This window comes from Bombus vancouverensis, chromosome 13 (assembly GCF_051014615.1).
Source record: "Bombus vancouverensis nearcticus chromosome 13, iyBomVanc1_principal, whole genome shotgun sequence".
NCBI lineage: Eukaryota > Metazoa > Arthropoda > Insecta > Hymenoptera > Apidae > Bombus > Bombus vancouverensis.
This window is the reverse complement of record NC_134923.1, coordinates 8,125,713-8,149,989: the sequence shown is the minus strand read 5'-3', so window position 1 is coordinate 8,149,989 and position 24,277 is coordinate 8,125,713. Positions and strand designations below refer to the sequence as shown.

General features: G+C 36.0%; 2 protein-coding genes across 10 annotated transcripts; both read left to right on the top strand.

Moving 5' to 3' along the window:
• The first annotated feature begins 386 nt into the window (after positions 1–386).
• On the top strand, positions 387–16,058 carry Osbp (oxysterol binding protein). Of its 9 annotated transcripts, none has more exons than XM_033344144.2 (13): positions 387–538; positions 1,618–1,779; positions 3,713–3,778; positions 6,522–6,727; positions 8,979–9,229; positions 9,571–9,763; positions 11,328–11,608; positions 11,700–11,935; positions 12,013–12,289; positions 12,375–12,754; positions 12,838–13,058; positions 13,148–13,258; positions 15,097–15,551. In XM_033344144.2, the coding sequence occupies exons 2-13, from the start codon at positions 1,652–1,654 to the stop codon at positions 15,150–15,152; spliced, it is 2,406 nt and encodes an 801-aa protein (XP_033200035.2). In that variant the 5' UTR covers positions 387–538; positions 1,618–1,651; the 3' UTR covers positions 15,153–15,551. The 9 variants fall into 9 exon arrangements, with proteins under 9 accessions (XP_033200035.2, XP_076479966.1, XP_076479964.1 ...); XM_076623851.1 differs by lacking the exon at positions 387–538 and adding an exon at positions 609–673; XM_076623849.1 differs by lacking the exons at positions 387–538; positions 15,097–15,551 and adding exons at positions 674–812; positions 16,024–16,058.
• Positions 16,059–16,166: 108 nt separating this feature from the next.
• Positions 16,167–23,641, top strand: 14-3-3epsilon (tyrosine 3-monooxygenase/tryptophan 5-monooxygenase activation protein epsilon). The gene is made up of 4 exons (XM_033344179.2): positions 16,167–16,366; positions 19,203–19,509; positions 21,069–21,412; positions 22,138–23,641. Exons 1-4 carry the CDS (start codon positions 16,303–16,305, stop codon positions 22,191–22,193), a joined length of 771 nt encoding a protein of 256 aa, XP_033200070.1. The 5' UTR covers positions 16,167–16,302; the 3' UTR covers positions 22,194–23,641.
• Positions 23,642–24,277: the final 636 nt, after the last annotated feature.

Genomic DNA, 24,277 nt, shown 5'->3' with positions numbered 1-24,277 from the left:
AGTTCTCATTAGAAATATCAAAGAGGAAATATATATGCATATCATAAACTGTTTTATATTATATATTATATATATATATATATATATATATATATGCGAAGTAAGGGAACGGTACTCGAAAGGTGACTTGTATTACGGATTAAGAAATATTTTAAATTTTGATTTGATTCAATGAAATTAAAATTTACAACCATAAACTAAATATAACACGTATGTAATATCTTAAGAGAATTTGTATCATTTGTACTAAAATACCGACTGAGAAGAAGTAGTGGTTTTTGCGTCCCCTGTGATTTACAGTGATGATTTTAGCATGTTTTTGATGACGGATGACGGGAGTTGAGTCGGTAACGTTGGTATTCGTTTTCATATTATCGATAAAGTAAAATAACATTGAACTCTATCTTTCATAACTTTGCTTATTAAACCTTATCGAAATAAGAAACATTAAATTATCTGAATCAAACGATTAATACATGTAGTCGATTGAAGTTTTCGCATTTCTGTGTTTCGTATATATACACTACGAATACGTGAGGTGACTACCTAGTTATTAATACATCGAAATTCGTAATATACTCTTCGTACGGTAAAACGAAGAGGCACTCGAACACTTCTTACTCGTGTGATCTGCTCAGATAAATTAAGAGCTTGGTTTCATTTGAAGATAATGGTCAGTATCAAACATCTAATCGAAGAGTGTACTGAGTGCTTCTTCATGACATTTCGGGCAATTCGCTCCAGCAGAACGTACGCATATTTCGCCAAATGACAGAACGAATATCTTTTCGTTGGCGTGTTCGTTCTAAAAAGTACGTAAAAAAAGAATTTCGTTAGATTCCTGTCGCGTGATAAATCTATCCGTATGACGTTAAATAATTATATGTATGTTCCATTGTTTGACTTTGGCATCGTCGACTATGACTTTAACACATGTGACATGTATAGAATTCTCGTTTTAAGATCAAATAGGAAAACGTCAAGAATGACAGTGACCCAATACGATCTTTCTCGTTTCGATAACAACTAGTAACTTTTTTCGTTAACTTACAACCTAGTTTCGATGTAGTCCAAATAATGCTATGAAAACAAAGACAACATATGCTACATATTGCAAAAACATTTATTATAATTTATCTCTCGAAATTCATCGTGTAAAGGTTCTTTATGATCACATAAGCTATCGATTATTATATTTGTTTGTGATACACTGAAACGATCTTTTCTCATGAAAAATAACGAGAAGGATAGAAGGAGAACGAATCGAAGAAATTTGCAAAATCACAGATTACCCGTAATCAAATTTGTATGTGTTCGTATACACGAACATTATATAGGTGACTCGGTAATAAAGGTTAGGCGCCGTCACTAAGGAACGTGGCAGGTTACCACGCTGTGCAAAAGGAGAGACCCATACTATATCCAAATACCGTGCTTTTAAGGCACGTTCTTCGAGTCTGTTGGTATCGCTGCTGGTGTTATTGCGACTAACAAACAGTGTATAAGTACGAATTTCGATCTAAGAGCGTACAGTCTGTGGGCTGGAAAAATACCAAAATGGTGGCTGTACGATACGGGTGATGTGTACGCAGATATTGGAGTGCATTGTAATTTCAGGAAAAACACGTGCGAACACACAACATATACAAAAATGGGTGACTCGAAGGCGCAACACGGTACACAGGAGATGAAAGGCTGGCTCTTTAAATGGACTAATTATTTAAAAGGTTATCAACGAAGATGGTTCGTCCTGTCAAATGGCCTACTGTCGTATTACAGGTAGTTTTCTATGTGTCAGTTACTTTCATTTCAGTTTACCTTCACTTTTAATCGCGTGTTCAATCACGCCAAAAATCAATGTGATTTCTATTCGTAACGTGATTATTTTAACACGGGTTCCAGTCCCGTGATGTGGTTTCCAACAGCATAATAACAATTATTGACAGACAAAATTTATTTGGATACAATACGGAGCTGTTCCCTTTTTTTCATTATTACATACTTACCAAAGCACTGTGTGTATATTTTCTAATAGAATCTCACACTTTCAAGTTGATCTTATATCGGAGTAAAATTTGAAAAGAAATTGTAATGATTACTGTCATAGCTATATAACCTTAATTAGGTATTTATTATTTACATATATATATTAGATGAAAATATAGCTACATTGAGTTTAGTTTATAATGTTTTACTTCTAGTTAAACAAAGAAAAGTTATAAATTTCTTGAATGAATCTATTACTTCTATGAAATATAACATATAAGCATAATGTTATGCTTATAAACACATGCATGTTTACAGCCGCATGCGTATGCTTTCATCTTGTGTATTATATATGTAATGCTATAAGTACAAATATTTGATTTTCAACTTAAATATGACACTAAGTCATCATGTAATTATGGTTCAAAGAAAAAGATCTTGCATTGAAAAGTTTAAGGAACAGCTTTGGATTACGTATCTGACATAGTGTTCGATCATGCTTGTGATTCTGTCAATGACTTAAACAGTTGGTATTTAAGAACACAACAAGTGAAATACAATACTAAACATTTAACAGTTTGAAATTGCATGTATGTAAGCAGCCAGTGAAGGCTGGATCATGGATATTATTGATATGGTTTATCCAAGTATATTTAACTGAATCTTAATCATGATTTTGTCCAAAACTCATATTTACATATTCCATACTTATCCATTTTAGTTTGAGCAACATCCTTGAGCATGTACATGCCGCAGAACACATTGAGATCTACGTTAAAATGGTTGAAAAGCATTGAAAGAAAGAGTGGCTGGTCGCAAGGACCATATTTTTTGTGTGTATATATATATACACACACACATACACCCACATACACACATACTCGCTTATATATATCACACGCATCAGAGAAGATTTATTGCATATTTGCCTTTTTACTATTCTTTTTTTCCAGTACAGCGAAACTTTACGTTGAATGATTTTTGGTTTACTTTTGTATATAGTTATGTGGGAGAGTAAAAAAATCGCTAAACATTATTTAACCATCGTTAGTCACGTAAAAAGTGTTGCAACGTTTTATTTTCGCGGACGAAACTTAGGTCACCCCGGTCTCACAGTTACCGGTTGTGGATACAGGTGAGATAGTTCTAAACGAGTATAACGTATATGTCGATGATTCCACTATTCTATTTCTTTATATTTAGAACATGCGCGTTCCCTGACAACATGCAATGCCCACATCTTTTAATTTTCCGCTTGGCACAGTTGTGTGATTTGAGTTTGCAACGCCTTTCCAAATTGCAAAAACAGAATGTCCTGCAACTTTATTTTTACACGAATTTTTCAAACTTCGTGATCGGTGAAACTGCTTCTCGCACAAAGTGTGTACACGCAACGCACGAACGTGATGGTTGCACTGTTGGCTATATTGCTATGTAAACAGGAGAGAATAGAAAGAAAAAGAGACTAAGTGAATGTATGTGTGTATATGAGAGAGTGAGAGAGAGAGAGAGGGGGAGGGAGGGAAGGAGCGAGGGAGAGAGAGAGAGAGAAAGTAATCAAGAAACGAAATATGAAAGAAAGAAAAGGAACATCGCTATATCGCGAAAATTCGTGGATAAACAGCGACAGAGATACAATTTTTTCTCGAAACAGATAAAAAAATTATCGCTTCGATACAATATTACACAATGTGAATAGGGTCTATTTGTTTTATGGACTGTTTAGGGCTGAACCAACAGGGGGGCCAAAGATATCAACACGACGCAAGCGGAAGGCTGGCAGAGCCTCCGAGTAAGTAAAATTATCGAAAAAACCGAAATATCCTGACTATTCTTTGAATCAAACTTTTTAATTAAAACAGACAAAGACGATGTTCGAGTTTTCATTTTCATTTCATTATACAGTCCTTGCCATATTATATATATGTATATGTATATGTGTATATACATGTATATATATATATATATATATATATATTTGAGCTACGTATTATTAATACAACATTGTCAATATTCCTAATAATTTTACTTGCTTCCTGTCCATTTCTTACCCTTTTATCATAGATCTAATTTTACAGACCGATTCTCCTCAGTCCACCCCTCTCTTCTTAATTAAATCTCAGTTACTCTAAAAAGGTGGTAAAACTTGTATATTTTTTATGTTCTATGTGTACATATATACGTGCATATATACATGTTTACCACACACAAATATAAAACACACACACTGCTTTATATTGTCTAATAGTTCCAGTTCTGTTGAGGAGGTATTCCGAAGGTCTTTGCAGACCGTGTAAAGCTTTTACTGGCTCGTTGGGAATGTTCCAAGAAATAATTATAGCACGAATAGATGAGCTGGTATCAAGGAATACCGATAATCTTAATTTGTCGAATAGTTTCAACAGAGGAAACAAATATTTATTTCATTGATTAATTCTTATTGACGCGTTTAATGCGAATTTTCCTCGGTCAACTTATTCCCTGTTTTACATAACGTATGCAGAATTTATTCTTCCTATTCTACTACTTTTGGTTCCGTAATATTCAGACAGTGACGTAATAGTCTTTTATTGATGTAATATCTTCTTTAATATTAGCAAAGTAAGTTTAGTTTTTTTTTTTTAAAGAGTAGCCTTGTTATTTAAATGCCAATATTTAATAACATTGATAACTGTTCAATTGTCTAAAATCATCGGTCAGTAAAAGCATATAACAGATCCTCCAAGATACACTTTGCACTTTAATTTTCTCTCAATTTATACTAGATTGTTGTGTTTAGCCCAGTCATTTTATCTAATCGTTTACTCGTTACGCTTGGAACAATGTGCAACAGAACGACAATAAAACGATGAGATGCGATTATTTTTATGGATATGTATTTTTTATTCCTTGTTCTGTCTTTTCGATGTTTTACTTATGCGCACAATTTATGTTCGTACGTTTTATATACCCGCACTTCCCTCGCCCATCGAATACACATACGAATCCTCTACAATCGATAGATTTGAATCACATAAGTACATGTACCTCACACTGCAATAAAACACATAGTTAAGATTACTTACTTACTGTCAAATAGTTTCGAAATACAATGACGAGTTCTACAAATTTTTATCATAATAGGTGGAAGGAGGAAGAAAATCAAAAAACCAGAAGAAACAAATTTTGCGCGAATGCCTGTGGTCTATGCGGACAATATGCAATAATAATTTCTGAACGCGTTAGCATGAGTATGATTATTCTTTCATCGTGTACAAAGTCTCGATCCCTTGCGTGTTAGATTTAATTCCACTGACCCTAAAGTGCATGACATGATCCGCGAGCTATCTGTTCCCCTTCTTTCAATCATCAGGCCGGCTATTGAGCATTGTACATTCTTTCTTTCTTTATTTTTTTTTCCTGTACTCCTTTTTGTTTTCTCTTCACACAAATTACACCATTGGGTTCCTTTTTTTGTAGATTGTGTGTAAGAAAATATGGTGGTGTCATAGTCGGACAAATGGTAATGGGACTGCTTGGAAAAAGAGTTAATCGACCTCCTACTAATTTTATTTACACGAACTTCGTTTTCAAAGCTCTTTGAGTATTCACACTATAGTGCCACAGATTAACACAGACTGTCGTGTGTTCATCTCGTTTGCTACGCTGTACATGTTACGGTGAAAGTATCTAGTTTGATAATTCTATATAATAGATAGATGGTCCCATAGCATGGTTCTATAGAAATCTCTTGCGGTTTCATAGAATCCCTGCAAGGAGTTACGGTTAGTCATCAGATAGAACCTAGCGAACGAAAGAAATGTTTGCGTTAATAGTGGAATTTTAGTAAGATGAGGTTGGTGGATATAAAATTTCCTTTGTTCAAATAAAACCTCAATAAGGCTATAAACTAGATTTATTGGCCTATTAAAGTCTAATTTCGAAGAAACCAAATTTTATATACACCAACCTGACTAAAGAGATTTTATTTGTACAAGTTTCGTGTTACTGTAGAGTTAAGCGTACTCTGTCGCCTCGTTTCAGCTGAAGTTCACAGTAAAACGATCACGCGTCTAACTGAACAAATATCAGAGCCTTCTTGTACAGTTGAACTAATATTATTATTAAAATTTGACAAGTCGCAAGTTGATAATTAAAAAGGTACAACGTTACAAAAGTAAATCTCATAAGCTACAAATTGTTTGATTATCTTATTTATTGTAACAGATCTAAATTTTTGCTCAAGACAGGACCAAGTTTTCCGAGATAGACAGAGAATGAGAGAGAGAGAGAGAGAAAGAGAGAGTCGGAAGGATTAATTACTTTCACGGTAACATGTACAACCTCGTGCCTGCGTATAATCTAATTACGTGTAATCATTTCTGGGGCGAATCAAAAGTGTTTTATTTTTGGCTTGGATAAACCTCAGGCTTGCATTAGACGCAGCAAACGGACTAATTTTGCAAACTCACGTCTGTCTTTCTCTGTGTCATTCGGTTCTCAATCGATTGAAGAATATGTCCGGGGAACTGTCGCTATTTTCCTTCTCTGTTTAGAAATCCCACGGAGATGTCGCACACGTGCCGCGGCACGATATCCTTGCATGGGGCCTTAATACACACCGTCGACGCTTGCACGTTCGTTGTGAGCAACGGTGGCACGCAAACCTTCCATATCAAGGCGGCGACAGAGGTAGAACGTCAGCAATGGGTCACGGCCCTCGAGTTGGCGAAGGCCAAGGCCATCCAGGCGATGGAATCTGGTCTGTATCAACGAAATATCATCCATTTTCTATCAGGCGTTCACCAGAGAGAGAAAGAGAGAGAGAGAGAGAGAGAGAGAGAGAGAGAGGGTCAGGAGGAGAGAGAGAATCAATCGTCAATCTTTGTCGATTATGTATCTACAGTAGCTCGTCAAAATATTTCAACACTTATCAGAGAAAATTGTATACGACACATTTTGGAATCTCGTTAATACTGTAATGAAATATTACTATTATAATTATAGTGGTAAAATTTGAAACCGATCTGGTAATGTATATAGAAGTTGCAAGACATCTATTGCAAACATAAATTCAGTAAATAGTTGGTACACGGTATAAATAGCCATTGTACAATAAGTGTTAAAGATAGTCTCACTGAACATTCAGGCTTATGAATATACTGGATAATTGAATGTTTAAATACTTTTGCGATCTCTGCAAAACATTGAGTTCTTTGTAACTTATGTGTACATTTCTACGTACAATTTATCGCTACAATCATGATAGTCGTATTTTATTGCGGTGTGAAGGAAATTTCAAGACGTTTTCTGCATAATTTATTCGTACATAATTAGATACGCATAATTTATTTGTAAAAAATTGTTGTAATTGTTTAAATATTTTTGCAAGTTACTGTAACTGAAAAAGGGTTAAATTGGGCTGGAACTTGGAACTAACAGGGAAAGTTCAGCAGCTGAAAAATGTCAAATTATGCAGAAATGTAGTTTAAGTAATGTTAGCAACAACGCCGCTTTTCATTTCTGTAAACGAACGATTCATGGGGCTGTAAACACTCTTCAAAACAGTTCTCCGTCTTGATCTTCTAACAAACGAGGAAATGAAGAAGCTCAGTCGTCTGAAAAGAGAAGTGACTTCGTTATTTCTAAAAATGGAATTTATCACGCTCTCTTTAACTTTGAATTCCACAGGAAATCTAATTTTAATCGTTAAAGGACGACGATGGTCGTATTTATTAGACTGATTGAACAGTAGGTGTCTCTTATTGCGAATATTAGGTTTGCAGACGATATCGGTCGATCGTCAATATATAATCGAGTAATTATATATAACTTTGATAGACGATGCACGATTTTGATTTAGAGTCGCATGATTCCGACTGATTCTTTCTCTCTTATGATTTACTGGCTACTGATACTGAGTAGGAAACATTTGCTATTTGAAGAATCAATGAATCTATTAACAGTTTGCGAACCGTATGAAATAGCATTAAAGGCAATTGTCCATAGTAACTCTTCTAACATTTACGCAATTGACAGCCTGGTAGTTTTTCACGAAGATAAATGACGATTTAATCGACGCGAGATACAATTATGTAATCGTGAAAATCTTAATTGTAATTTAGAATTAGACATAAAGTAGATTTATATTTTTTCAATGCTATTTTTTTTTATCTAAAACATTTAAGGATACGCTCAAATATTCTTTATGGAAACTGGTCGTCCCTGCAGTATCTGTTAGCTAACGGTTAGACTGCGGAATTTTTATGAGTCTGTGGAATACTTAAAAATGCACAGAATGCATAAATATTCAAAATGGAATACTGATCATAATATTTCACTTTTATAATGAATTTCATTTTTTGCAGTTGTGAATTTTACAAGTTATTTGCTAAATATTCTTAATATACCAATGATATAATGATCATTCCTACCATACAATTTATAATATTACTAAAAAGATCATCAATCTTTAGAGCATAATAATTGGTATCTCCATTGAAATTGTATTATTATAAATTTATAAATTTGCTTTCTTGAATACTTAATTTTTTCTACACAAATAAAGCATTTCAATAAAAGATAACGCACGGGGAAGTCTGGATGATAAGCGAAACGAAAAGAAAAGCAAACACGTCTTGATCCACATTTACAACTACATTTACTTGTGTTTTCCTTTGTTATCGATCTCTGTTGTTACACAACATTTCCTTTTCATTAATAGATAATACATTCAAATACTTATATATTTGTACACAGATATCTTTGTCTATCTATTTTATCTTCATCCTTTAACTCAAAAGAAATTGATTTCGCAATTTAATAAATGATATTGAATCATATGTAATTGTAGAAGACGATATTGAATTATAGTCACGTTCTCTTTTGTTGAAGTATCATAGACAATAAAAGATTCTCCGTTGTCTTTAATAAAATATTGAGTTGAATGAGAGTTAAATTGCTCTTAGAGGACGTTAAAACAGTTACGTTATGTAAAGTAAAATTTGTTTCAGAAGAAGAGGAGGAAGAATTTCAGGATAATGATAGCCAAAAACCAGAACAAGTTACTGTGAAGGACTTATCGCAGCGCTTAGAAAACTTGCAGGCCTGTAATGATTTACTGATAAAGAAAGGGACTATGCTTCAGCGAGTTTTAAACGAGCTCGAAACGTTGGAGCCCCCGTCGCCTGAGCTAGCTGCGAAAGTCAAGACAGTCAGTGAACGAGCCACGCTCTTTCGCATCGCGGCCGGTGCTATGGTTAATGTAAGTTGAAAGGCCATCGTTAAGACTAATATACAGATGAAAATTTCTGGCCAACGATGTATAAAATTAGCTCATTCGCTGCGCGTAGCAACCGTGCAGCTTTGTCGCTAAATATTAGGTTCAAAAGACTCCTTCTTATGTGCTGATTAATATTTCTAAGCAGTTTTTAATTTATTAGTGTAGTTGCTTATGTTATTGATTTATAGAATACAACCAAATATTTATTTCTATTTCCATTAAATTTATAAAGTTATAAAAATCTGAATATTATATTAAAGATATTGATTTTGGAAGTATATGTATATTTATAAAGTCACATAGAGAACTAATTCTGATTTCAGGCAAGTCACGACTACTTGCAACTAGCGCAGCAGCAGGAACCAAAATGGAAGAAGATGCTGCAGCACGAGCGTGACCAGAAAGTGAGAATAGAAAAAATGGTCGAGCAATTGGCCAGGCAACATTCTCACTTGGAAGAGGCTGCGCAACATGCCCTACCCTCGGCAGCTCCAGCAGGGGGACACAGAGCTTCGCGTAATAATTTCTTTTTTTATATTAACGCAATTGCTAATGCTGTAATTAATATTTTGATGCAAGTGTTGCGTTTGCGAACAGTCGTTGCGTGTAACGATGCTAAGAAAGACGGACTCGAGTGTTCGTTCATTTTCCACACTGTGCCGAGCTTTTACCTTTGTACATTGTACGCAACACAATACTCTGATTGTGCTATAGGCCTTTTAACTCTGTAACATTGACCTGAGATTCTAATAGAAATGTATGTTAAATACACATGGTCACATAAGTGTGTATCTACCGAGTGTGAGATGCTGTATTCATTAGATAATAGTGCACAGCTGCATAGTTTCACCTTACTTAATATACCGACTGTTTGATCATACGCTTAGCTGTGTAGCACGTGAATTTGATTTTTCGCGCCTTCGAGTGCCTTATCGTTCTTTAACCAGATGGCAGTCGTGAAACTCTATTTACTTTGAACGGTGTCGCGACTTACGCAGCCTAAAGTCTATGCATGCAAGACGTGCAGTACATTCTATATTCTACTACATATATTGTATGGCATATTACAGTAATGTATACAAGGCTTATATGTACATATATATATATACATCTAGAGATATATATACATAATATACACATGCACGGGTGTGCTTTCATTTCTCCCAAGTTTAGTACTTCATCAGACTCAGATGGCCTTGCAAATTTCCGTTTTGTGTGAATATTTTTTTGACAGCTTTTTTTCGCGACTTTACCATTAAATTCGATGTGATAAAGCTGAATCGAGCGTCGAAATCATCGACGATTGTGCGACGAGAGGATCAGTGGAAAGATGCTAAACTGATAGTTAAACGGGGCGAAGGGAAGAAGTTTATCATCAACGGGTTTAGAACGGTCCGCAGCTTCAATCAAATTGATAGCAAGGGCCAAAATATATAAGAGCGCCGAACTTATTCTCGAACGTAGCATAACCTAATGGGTGGTACATTATAGTTGCCTATAAAAAAAATCACAGTGTACGAGCATCTTTAGTGATTCATTATTCGTTACTTTAACCAGTACTGCAGGTGTGGACCGAGTTTGGAGGGGGTAGAGGACGGTACAACTTAATGGCAACAGCCAGTTGTCATACCACGATTCAATCGGTTAGGAAGGGGAGTGATACAAATAATAAGAACAGGGGAGGGGTTGAAGAATTATTTCAAAGCAGAGAAGTAAAGTGAAATAAATTTGAGCAGTGGCATGCGCGGTTATATAGGTTCAATAAATTTCTCACTTTGTGTTACACTTTTCGTTGGCGCGAAATGTGTTCCATTGCGTAATCTTAATAATAGCTTTAATTGTATTTTATGTTTATGTATTCGCGTTTTATCTCTAATTCTAACAAGGAATATGAGTCATGATATATAAAGGTTTATCTCCATTTTCAATTATAAAGTTTACTGTAAGATTGTAATTGAATAACTCTCTCTCTGTTTTATTGATTGACTAAATCTCATTTAGCTTTGCATATATACGTTTACCGCTACTTATTTAATTAACCATTCAGTCAAACTAAGCAAAATTTTGGTTATCTTTGTAGATACAACAGTCACAACTTCCCCATCAGAAGACGAAGAAGATAATGTTGAGTTTTATGATGCACAAGAATCTGATACTTTTACTTTGAGTATACCCGGTGTCCAAGCGAATAATTCAAGAGATCGAACTGATTCTCAAGGTAGTGACGATGGCTCTAGTTCAGAAGGAGATCAGACACCTTTGCCTTTGTCAGATACAGCTACCACAAATTCCTTTCGCATTGTGACCGATTCTACAGTAGTAACTCCTACCACTGCTGCAAATACTAACAATCTGGACAATGTAAGTGAATTTTGCTTACCATTTGATTATCAAATTTTAATTAAATTGACTTTTCATTTATATTTATGTAATTTCATTCATTTTGTATCAGACAAATTGGGAGTCTAACAATGGCAGCAGTGGCAGCACCGGGGTAACAGGTCTTAAACAAAAACGGAGAACTAGAGTACCTGAGAAACCAAATTATCCATTAAATTTATGGAGTATTATGAAAAATTGCATTGGCAAAGATTTGTCAAAAATTCCAATGCCTGTCAATTTTTCTGAGCCGCTTAGTATGCTTCAGCGACTTACAGAAGATTATGAATATGCAGATATTCTTGACAGGTATATTTTGTCTCAATTTTTATTTATTTTATTGTGTATAAAAAAAAAGAAAAAATATCTATTTTGATCTCATACAGGGCAGCAGAATGTACAGATGGCTATGAACAAATGGCTTATGTTGCTGCATTTACCATATCTAGTTATTCCACAACTGCTTCCAGAACTGGCAAGCCTTTTAATCCTTTATTAGGTGAAACGTATGAGTGCGATCGAATTGATGATCTAGGATGGCGTGCGATTTCAGAACAAGTATCTCATCACCCTCCAATGTTAGCGCAACATTGCGAAGGCCGAAAGTGGCGTTGTTGGCAAGAGTTTACCATGGCATCTAAATTCCGTGGGAAATACCTCCAGGTATTCTTTATAAATCACTAAAGAAGCAACCTTTTCTAATATTGTAAACAAACGTTCAACATTTAATCCCGTTATGGCTCAATAGGTAATACCATTAGGAACTGCTCATCTTGAAATGGAAGGTGGTACACATCACTACACGTGGCGAAAAGTTACTACTACGGTACACAATATTATAGTAGGAAAATTATGGGTTGATCAAAGTGGTGATACAGATATTGTAAATCACAAACAAGGTATCAAGTGCCATTTGAAATACACGCCCTATTCATACTTTTCGAGAGATAGTCAGCGTAAAGTAAAAGGGGTAGTCATGAACTCAAGTAATGAAGTTAAATGGGTAGTACAAGGTACGTGGGACTCGAAGATAGAAATCGCTCCTGTTATCAGTACGTCTGGTACACCAGACAATCCAGTATACAAAACAGGGCCTTACATACTCGCTTGGAAGCGTCGTATGCCATCGTAAGTATTTTATTAAATTAAGGTTTATGTTAAAGAAGAAAGCTGATACATTTTCATGCATTATAATATTTCTACTATCACAGTGAAGATAGCGAAAAGTATTATAATTTCACCGAATTAGCGTGTCAACTTAATGAGCCTGAGGAAGGTATAGCTCCAACAGATTCTCGATTTAGGCCTGATCAAAGATTAATGGAAAATGGTGAATGGGACAAAGCGAATGCGGAAAAACTTCGATTAGAAGAAAAACAAAGAGCTGTTCGACGTGCAAGGGAACACGAAGCTGAAAAAGCGGCCGTTCAAGGTATTCTAAAAATATATTTTCTAAAATAATTTAAGGTAGAATTATTTAATATTGAGATATTTTATAATTGAAAATTTAATTTATATTAGGTTTACCATATGAAACTTACGAACCTTTATGGTTTAAGAAAGAGCAGGATCCTTACACGGACAGTCTGTGCTACGTATACGGTGGTGAATACTGGGAATGTAAGAGTAAAGGTGATTGGTCACGATGTCCAAACATATTTTAGCTTACTATATAATTATATCAATATTGTGACCGCCAATATACAATGCAGAAATGTTTGAATTTGTTTTACGCGAAGATAGCCGATTTAGAAATCACTGCTTCTGAAAAAAAATGCTGATATGATATAATCGGGTTGTTAGAGGACATGGCATAGTCGTTATTTCTTCCAATGAACTGGTCGAAGTTGGCATTCTAACACATGAAATGAGCGTTTTGTAGTGTATCATTATTTCCATTCTCCTACACATCCTTTTGTCTCTTCATATTGCCGCTGCATCCCTCTCTTTTGTCCACTTTTCTAAACAACCAAGAACATTATCATATACTATCCATATGGCCCAATTAGCGCTTTGCATACAATGTTTGTATAGGCTTAAAAATTTCCTGTATTTCTTATTAGGTTCCATTATTAAGCTAAATGTGTCATAATACATTCACGAGAAATTCAGATACGATGATAAGCAAATAATGCGCGAAAATTTTGTTAATTCAGTTCATAACTGATATAGCAATAACAATGATAATTTTTATTACGAGAACATTAATAATATATTAGAAATTAAAACTATGGTTATTGGGAGTTTAAGTTTGAATACGAGAACCCGCTTAATGCAATTACAGTATTCATAATTTGTTTTAAACAAATTTAGATATATTTAAATTTCTCTTTTTTTAAAAAATGGAACTGAATTCATAAGTTCTAAGAAGCCGATCGTAATAGCAATTTCGGAAAATTTCCATAACTTTCTGATAACATGGTTATCACGTATCCATCGCGGAAAGTACTTACATAGACTGTAAAATGTATTTTTGATGCTTGACGCGATGCTGAAGATATTTAAAAAAAATTAATTGAAATTAAATTTTTAATAGTATTGCTGAGTAAATTATAAGTAAGAAATAATCGCGTTGAATGTAACTAAAGCCTTATTGAATTATTTAAAGTAGATATTAATAGGTAAACATGTTTTTACGATATTGGTTATTTATACGTGTGGTGCGGCCAGACTGTTCATTCGACTGCCTCGTCTTAGCCTTTGCACAAAAACTGGATAAGAGGTGGCATTCGTTTACGTTGATACGACAATCTGTAACCGCTACGAAAAGAAATGTTCCTGCGGATAAAGTGATCGTAGTAATGAGAGAACTCACTATGTTGAAACATCATCTCGGTGATTTACTCGAATGGCGTATTTGTTACTATTTAACATACGGTGAAAATAAGAAAGAAGAAGCAGATGGTATAAATGAGTATGCTTCCAAAATTCTGCATTTTACCATGCAGAGGTAGACTCTTGAATGTTCCACAAAATATTGACTGGTTACCTAACCAGCCTAATTACTATACACTCCGTCGAGCTAATGTTACAAAACATAATCAATATTATTACGGGAAGAGTGTAAGGAGAATATAAAGTCACACTAAAGGCTCATAAGTTGTAGTAAGTTCTTTTCTCTTTCTCACTTCTTTTTTAAGGGAACGCTTCAACTCAGAGCATTAACATTCATTAAAAGCCCAGGTCCTTTTTCCAAGCTACATTATGTAGACACGCACACATCCATACACAGGTACAAACTGCGCGAGCGATTGTGTACGTACGTACGTACGTATGTATGTATGTATGTTTGTCTGTATGTATGTATGTGTGTATGTGTGTATGTACGTACGTACGTATGTGTGCATGTATGTATGTATGCTCGTATGTACATATGATAATTAATAAAACCCATTGTATATCCCTCTTATGAGCACATCATACAGTTGTTCCGTTCATAGTATTTGTATATTGACAACTATATATTTCAGTCTGTATAGGATCGCATTCAACGGAACATCTAGCTTGCAACCAATGTCTACAATGATTGTTATAATTAAGTATTTGGCTGTATTATAATTTTAATAGTTGATTATAATCGGATATATCTGTATACATATAAATACAAATTAACTATAAAAATAAATAATTTAAAGAAAATACAATAAGACGGATAGAACAGATGTTTGAATTATATAGTGCTTGTACATTAGCTATTCGTGTGGAACGATAAATACAAAATGCTTCGCTACAAAAAATCGAGAAAATATCTTCGTAGCATTCACATAATTGCCTTTTGGCATCTCCTATGTAATACCCGTTGGTCGCACAAAAAAGGATATGGTGCAATTATTTATACGATAAATAACTGTAGTTTTCTTTTTGTTCCATCAAACAAATTGTATTGACTTATTGTAACAAATTAAATACGATCTTGAACGGGTAATATCTAGCATTGAATATTTCATTACTATCCAACGATCGGTCCATTTACCTACCATTACCAAAAGCCGTCGTTTGATATCTCGCATGCTATAATGGAATACATTGGAATGTTATTCTGCTTCGTTTTATAGTTTGCTTTTCATTCTGACGCGCGCGAAATCATTAACATCCATGACCTTTATTATACTTCCGTTATAAAAAATAAAATCAATTTTCGTAAAACATGAGAAGAGCTTATTAATGAAATTACTTTAAATAAAAAAATGGAAACATGTATGATGGAAAAGGTCGAAGTATTTGTTAAAGAATTTCTCTTTTATTCCGCGTTTTTCGCATCTAGTTCCCTATTCCGATAAGACCAAGACGTCATCGATTTTATGACGTATGAATGAAATATATATTAAGAATTCCTCGCTTATCGTAATTAAGAGGAAAACGGTCTGATAGATACGCCGATATTTTTGTTTCTACAGTTTTACCGGATATTCAGTGAATTGAACCGACATGCGCGCGGCGTCAGTAATCGGATGACGTCACGCGTAGTAATACACGTCGAGAGCGCATGGCGAGTGGAGCGTCTGCAGAGGCTGCGCGAAGTGGGAACTGCTTTCGATTGTTGGCGGGCGCCGCCATCTTGGTCAGTGAGCTTGCGAGTGGCTGTACGACGAGGTGTACGTATTTCGGTGAAACGAGTATTTGGTGCGATTTCCCTGAAACCTTTCGTCTACCCGTGAAATCCACAAGCATCCAAGATGTCGGAACGGGAGGACAACGTTTATAAAGCGAAATTGGCTGAGCAAGCGGAACGCTACGACGGTGAGTACATATTTTCCGGGAAAAGGACCCGGTCTGCGCCAAAATGAAATCCACGAAATCGACCACAAAGCACTGCCACAAAGAGAAAGGAGGTAGCACCGCCCTCGTGACGTGCCTGCCGTACGATTTCATCGGATATGTAACGATCCTCTTCTGAGAATCGAGAACCTCGAACTGGGATCATGTCTCATTGGATCTGTCAAAAACCTGTGAAACGTCAAATATGACTAATCCATACACGGTGTTGGCCAAGTTGCCGGTTCGTAACCGGTGTTTTTTTTTTTATTAAAGGGTAGGTTTGTTCTTAGATTCTCTGTCACTGAGTTTGAGGCTCGTTAGAATCTGTCAAGATACTCAAGTTATCCAGAGCTCTTTCGAAGGATCGGGCAAGAAGGCATGAAAAAAGTTTCGTCGTTTTTGGGTTATATTGGTTTCGTCGAAACAAGTTAGCTAACGCCGAGACAGCGTTGCTAGGCGTGCTGTGTTCATTACTTTACGGGGTCCCTCGCAAGATAACGAGACAAGTCGGTCCTTCACCGACGTGTATGACGCATAGACACGGCACGATACTTACCAATCGCTGCCGGGTTACTCCTTAGACACGTAGTAACGCGTGCTCTGCTCGTGGCATTTGGCCTTGAAAGCCGAGAGAAATCATTTAGTCGATCGACCGACCGATCTATGGAATCGACGATAACACCTTCAGAAAATTGTAGCCTCGTAGCTTTTCCTCTATATTTAATTTTCTCGTGTATCATTTCTTATTACGTAGTATCTACGCAGTAAGGTAATAATTTCGATTGTAGAAATTTTTACATCGCTTCTGGCGAAAGCAACTCGTAGTGGGGTCACTCGTTGCGGTAGTAGGGGGAACCGTCAAATCTCTTCGTTTTACAAACCTCTCTCGTTTTGCATTTCTCCCTAGATGTATTTTACTAAATACCGCTTTGTCTCGTGGGATGTTATCGAGCCTGCAAATCAAGCACACGCGTTTGACATTTTGCGGAAGTACAAATGTATCTACATATAAATTTCTTGCAACCATTTGGTTTCTCATATTTCTTGTAAACTAATTTCATTTTAAGAACAAACGTATCCGAATGTGTCTGTTAGTGAATTGTAACATTTTTTTTTCGATAACTAAAGAAAATCCTTCCAATAAATTCTTCATAGATACACATTCTAGCAATCTCATACCTAAACTCATCCTATATATTCTACTTTAGTAAACTAAAAATTACTAGAAACCATGTTACACCTTTTTAAGGTTGAAAATGAAGAAAGGAACGAGTTAACGACGCGGACAAAGGGAATAGCGTTTTCATTTATTCTGTGAAGCTGTTTTTCATAATTTCGCTGTTTTCGTCACCGCGTGAGCACGTTAATCGAGACAGGCATATTAAAGGGTAGAAATACTGGCATGTAGAAGATCCCTGGTTGAAACGGCCGCTAAGCGTGAAGAATGACAGGGTAGAAGGGAGCGGAGCTATTGCGATTCTCCCGGGATGAGGAGAAGGAAGGGCGGTGGGCAAATTTGAGGGTTGAGCGAGAGCAAGACACCGGAGGGGGATAGAGAAGGGAGAGGAAAGGACGACGGGCGAGATTACGAGTGGAGGGTGAGAACGGGAAGGGGTGAGATATGCGGGCAGAGTGGGGGAAAAGAGGGGCCATAGCAGAAGGAAAGTATTGATCTGTACTAGCTATCCTACGTTTCTGTACACCTCCGTCACCGGGTATACCATGTTCACAGTAATTCTTGCCGTCCGGAACCATCATGAACTTGAGCCTGATCTCTTCTCATAAATGTCATCATGAAATCTCTGTTGATCTTAGCCGGCCGATAATAAAGAGAGGATATAGATTAATCTTCTCTGTAATTCAAATATTTATACATTTAATGGTCGATGAATTATGTTACTTCAATGATAATAATTGATTATTCTAAGGGCATCCGTTTCTTTTCTTTTTTTTTATGAATAGAGTTATCGTAAAGAATTTGAGAGATTTTGAATTGTATTTTGTATTCCGGAAGTAGGAGCCCGTGTCCATCATCGTCTTTAATCAGTTCTCCGCTTATTGCACGCTCTCGTAATAACTTTTACAACCAGCTATCGATCCTATCGCGGAACCACAGATTTTAATGTCGCTTGAATATAAGATGCAACAACGCATTGACGTATCAAAGTTGATGTCCACTTTTCAAATGATAGATGACAATGTAAACGTATCGTTAATCAGACTTATTTTCTGCAAGTGATGTGAATAATGAGACGCAGACAAAAGTACGTGTACGCAGATCGATATCATTATTCTCGAACACTATGTATCTATAGATAATAAATACATAATGCTAACCAACTTCCTTGCAAAGTTCAAGGGGCAGCAGGTTAATATATGCTTGTGCGCCACTTTATCCTCTTTCTCGCGCAGAGCCTCTCTAATATCTCAGATGAAACTAATAATATATTTACACACAGGGTAACCACTTATTAATAATCAATAAATCATTTCCGATTCATTAATTTCCCATGATTGCATGTAGCGTACCTCGGTAAGTTCGATACCTTTATCAAAACATCGAACATACATTCTTTCATCTTAATTTTCATCACTTCAACAAAACATTATTATTTGAAAAAATATCTTTTGAAATCTATTTGTAAAATATTAGTTTAAAAAAGATGTTTATCTTATCTATATTAATTTCTTATCTTATCTACAATTCTTTCTCATTTTTTATATTTATTACTGTTGCTTGCCCTTTATTCCTTAGAAATTTTAAAAATTTCAATTTAATGACACTTTCGTCGACGGCGACGCCGGCGTGATTTTGCAGAAATGGTCGAGGCGATGAAGAAGGTTGCCTCGCTGGACGTGGAGCTGACCGTCGAGGAGAGGAATCTCCTTTCTGTCGCCTACAAAAATGTGATCGGTGCGAGAAGGGCGTCTTGGAGAATAATATCTAGCATTGAACAAAAGGAGGAGAACAAAGGCGCCGAGAGAAAGCTGGAGATGATCCGCCAGTACCGATCTCAGGTCGAAAAAGAACTGAAAGACATCTGCGCTGATATCCTCGGAGTTTTGGACAAACATCTGCTCCCATGTGCGTCTACTGGAGAGTCGAAAGTCTTCTATTACAAAATGTAAGAAAACTGCTGACCTTAAACCATTCCATTTTCGCTTTGTATTCTTACAAGAATGTTCTATCTAACATTTTCTTAGTTTTCAAGAGACATATATTGAAAAATTTAAAGTTCCTCGTGTTTTAATTATATAATTAGAGATATGTTACACGTGCTATTACGAAACAATTACTATATATATATTAGGTTGTTCGAAAAGCGTCTTTCTTTTACAGACACGTCTTTTACAACGATGCATCTTTATACAAACATGAAACCTAATTTGTCGAACGTTGTGATTTTTATTTTGATAGAACAAAATGAATCATACGTAATTCGATAAAATAATATAAAACGAAAAATGTTACGCATCCATTATTTCCTTATAAAACGAAAGAAACTTTTCGGACGACCTAATATATGTATCAAATTGAATTGAGGCCAAAGGAGTATTGACCAGAACATACGAATTAATTTGTATGTTGAATGTCATCGATTGTGAAATCGTTGGAGTTATATTGTAAAGTCAAAAAGAGAGTTAGTTTTTTAAGATAGCATTCAAGATTCTGGAGAGCGAGGCAGTTTAAATTAAGAAGTAACAAGCAACACGGAAGAACTTTCCGTTTCGGTCACTGATTTTTGAGGTATATTATTTTCTAAAACTTTCAGCTACTGTTTCGATAATTAAATGACGGTACGATACTCGTTATTTAACGACTATGGCTTATGAATAAGCTAGAGATTTGATTTTACTGTATTAACAGTAAAGAATATTTGTGTACAGTAGTCTCTTGGAAATCTTTTATCTAATATTTGAAATTAGCTCGTCGATTTCACCATCCGTATGTATTGTGCGTGATTCGCACGATTTAATTACAAATAATCAGTACTTTTACGAACATCTACGCCGCAGCTCATTAAACTTAATGTTACAATGAATATTAATAACATACATGTATGTTGTATAAAATATGCCGGGCATGAATGAAAGAAACTAGCGAAGGAAATTCTTAACAAGGCTGAGACATTTTTACGAGATCATAATCTTTTAAGAAATTATGCTCTATGTATTCTAGTAACAGATTATAACTGAAGATTAGCACGATATATATATATATATATATATATATGGAAACCACAGGAGCTAAATGTAATAAGTAATTTTTGTTGATTTTCTGATTTTAATATAACTTTAGAATTAAACTGGAGGATTTTAATATGATACAACTGAAGATGGAAACAAGCTATTGTCTATTCAAAGACGTAAATCTGTTAAAAATAGCTGATAAGTTGGCAATATTTTTTAGAAGCGAAAGGTATAATTATTAAGACAAACACTATTTTGGAAATTTTGAAGTAAATGAAAAATCCCACGCGTACCTGCAAGACCATATAAAGATATAATTTTGATAAAATAGAATTAATTGACAACATAACTGAATTGTTTCAAAATTCTTTTTGTACAAAACTTGTATAAAAAGATAGAAAATGTGCATCTACTGTCGTCTTGATATCTAATTTTTAATTTTTTTATAATAAAAGTTGACTAGGTTCAAATTTCCACTCTTTTGTTTTTGTAGGAAGGGCGATTATCACCGTTACCTTGCTGAGTTCGCCGTCGGCAACGACAGGAAGGAAGCGGCAGAGAACTCTCTGGTCGCTTACAAAGCGGCGAGCGACACCGCCATGACTGACCTTCCACCAACTCATCCCATCCGCTTAGGATTGGCGCTCAACTTCTCCGTGTTCTATTATGAGATCCTCAATAGTCCCGACAGAGCATGTCGTCTCGCGAAAGCTGCCTTCGACGACGCGATCGCGGAACTAGACACGTTGTCCGAGGAGAGTTACAAAGATTCTACCCTCATCATGCAGCTTCTCAGGGACAATCTTACTCTCTGGACGTCGGATATGCAAGGAGACGGTTAGTATATCTTTTCGTGAAAAAAATCGCTCGTTGCGTTTAAAATGTTCACCACCACTACACCAGACTGTAGAAACGACGTCGCACGATCAATAATATGTATTGCAACAGCGCGATAAAATCTTCTCGTTATATTAGATTTTTCATAAAACGACAGACTCGTGTAGGAAGAGTAGGTTGATTTATTTCATGATAAAATTTATATTTTATGCAGAATGATATAAAAGTAATGCAATTGAAAGCTTCGACGCTTGAAGAAAAGATGATATTGGGATGGTAAAGCTTCTTTAGAAGCTCCGAATTTTGTATTACGTTACTAATCCATTGATCGCAAATGACTCTGTATTATGGCATTTAATTTAATTATTGAAATCATATGTGTATGGGTGATGGGGTATTAGAATGATTAGTCTGTGATTTAGAGTTCGAGGCTGATCGCGAAAATGAGGCTGCGGCTGTTTCTACCAACGTTTGAATTCAGGCATATCCCGTCCAATACGCCCTTGCATTATAAAGTCACCTGGTGAGCAATCCGATCGATCCTTCTCCTTCTTTCTCCTTAACCATTTAGATCCTACAATTAGCAGGTTAGGGTCAAAATAACTCACACCCAGTTTTTGATTAGTAGTTGAGCCGACCCTACCCTACTGGGTTATACAACCAATATTTTATCGTGATTGAAGTGGAATGTGTTTATTAACGAATTTTCTTCTTGTGTTGCACAGGGGAGGGCGAACAGAAGGAGCAGTTGCAAGATGTGGAAGATCAGGACGTATCGTAACTCTAACTGTAGTGAGTGTTATCTTGCGCATATAAAACTGAAAAAACACAAGAAAGCAAAAAACTCTTAATAACTTGTAAGCAAAAGAAACCAATTCAGCAGGTGGCAGTTCGGGGTGGGAAGGGGAGATGTTTAGCCATTGCGTGACCCTAAGCACGCACGTACGGTTACTCCAAAAAAAATACAAACAAAAAAGAAAAAAAATCATTCGAAATAACATACACACATTGAATTAAGGAGCGCGCAGAAAAGTAACAACGTAAAAAAGGACGTACACTCTGCGGTAAATAGGGAGACTGCGAGAGCATTTAGAGTGGCACTATTCTTTGCCTTCTTTACGTATTGAGAAGAAAACAAAAATGCTGTCTTTTTCAGTGGACGATGTCGAGAATGTTGAGTTGGCGCCGACTGACGTTATGCGCATATATTCATCCATATTAATTAAACAAAACAACAAAGAAGAAGAACACGAAATGAAAGAAACAAAAAGAGAGAAGAATATGCGCTAACCCAGTCGGAATAAACTCTCATTTTTTGTTGGTTTCAGTGAGTGAGAACGAATAGCATTATCCCCCACCCATAACGTTTCACCAATAACGAAACATGTTAATGGCTCGACGTCGATCTAAGTGCATATTGTGTTCGTTTGTTTTCACCCATCCCCAATCTCCTCCTCGTCCTCTTCCCCGCTTTTTTACTGCGCGCATCATTACTCTCGCATACTATAATAAATAACGTTATTATTAATGTATGCGTGTAAATCGAGTGTAAATCATCTGTTTATCTAAGGGATAAACGCGTCTCCTCCAGAGTTGGAGATACGTGGTTGTTCGATGTGTTGGCTAAGAAAACAGTCAAAATAGAACCACGCGCCTTCATCTCTGCTTTCTGTATAAGATATTATGAATGTACTTCCGACGAAGTGTCCCGGTTTGCAAACCAAGTAATTTCATACACCATATAGATTTCGAGCATGGGTTCTCTCGTGTAGTCACTTTTAAATATGATTTAAGAACATGCGCTTACCGCGAAAGCGACGTACTTAACAAAATGCAATAACACCAGTCTGTCTTAAGTCTGGCTTTCGCAGAATCAAATTTCATGTTAAAATCGAGAACAACAAATTCTTTTAATTGTGAGTGAGAAACAAAATGTACACTATTCTCGACGTGCTCTTTCATACTCCGATCAGTCGTACTCCATCACGACGAAAGAGCACTCTGGTCGTCGAGAGGCGGGTTGAAAACAAAGAAATCACGGTAAATGAATTTTTAACACGAAGAAGAGAAAGAATGGGCAAATTACGTTTCACAGACAGGAAATAGCAGGAAACAAGTAGCTATCTAGCTAGTCTGTAATTGTGGTTGTACTTTTTCATACGCCCCCCTCTGTAAACTATAACGATCACTGTGGTATAACGAATTACAGAATAAACGATTGTATCCCGACTCGTTCTTCACCCGCGCTCACTTTTGCTATTATCACTGTCCTCGATTCCACTGTATCTTAGTTGATCTTAGCCGTGCGTCCATTCACCTTTTTATCGATGAACCATTCCGTCGATTTTCGCTTACGAGAAAAAGAAATATATATATTAAAAAAACAGCCGGGAAACATTCCAATGATAAAACGTTAGACGGACTTCATTAGTCTTTACGCGAAGAATTTGTTTGCGCATCTTAATCGAGGTAAGCTTAGCGATACAACAGTAGAATTATTTGTTTGTCAAGGTAAATAGTGTCGGTCGAAAATTTGTTATGTCAGCGTTGTAAAACGATCCTTTAAGTGCAATGTTTCTGTGTTCAAGAATAGTAACGTCTTGCTTGATGATTCAAACATGCAAAGAAGTTACATGTGCAAAGTTGCGTGCTTGCATATCTCAGTCGTAACAAATATGTTTCTGACCGTCACTGTGTTACATGTAGAAAAAAACCTTCAATTCGTGCAGTTTTCTCTCGCGATCGAGAAAATGTCGATGACGTTCGTGTAAGCGTGCAGCAAAAAAGCGAGGTGTATACCTGAAGAGAGAAACAGAAGCCGAAGGGAACGCGCTAAATGAAAAATGAAAAATCGAGAACTCTGCC

Coding starts and splice junctions, on each gene's coding strand:
- Osbp (XM_033344101.2), top strand. CDS start 769: ATGACAGAACGAATATCTTTTCGTTGGCGTGTTCGTTCTAAAAA. Junction 3,779..6,521: donor AAGGCTGGCAGAGCCTCCGA/GTAAGTAAAATT, acceptor TTCTCTGTTTAG/AAATCCCACGGAGATGTCGC. Junction 6,728..8,978: donor CATCCAGGCGATGGAATCTG/GTCTGTATCAAC, acceptor AATTTGTTTCAG/AAGAAGAGGAGGAAGAATTT.
- 14-3-3epsilon (XM_033344179.2), top strand. CDS start 16,303: ATGTCGGAACGGGAGGACAACGTTTATAAAGCGAAATTGGCTGAGCAA. Junction 16,367..19,202: donor GCAAGCGGAACGCTACGACG/GTGAGTACATAT, acceptor GTGATTTTGCAG/AAATGGTCGAGGCGATGAAG. Junction 19,510..21,068: donor AAAGTCTTCTATTACAAAAT/GTAAGAAAACTG, acceptor TTGTTTTTGTAG/GAAGGGCGATTATCACCGTT.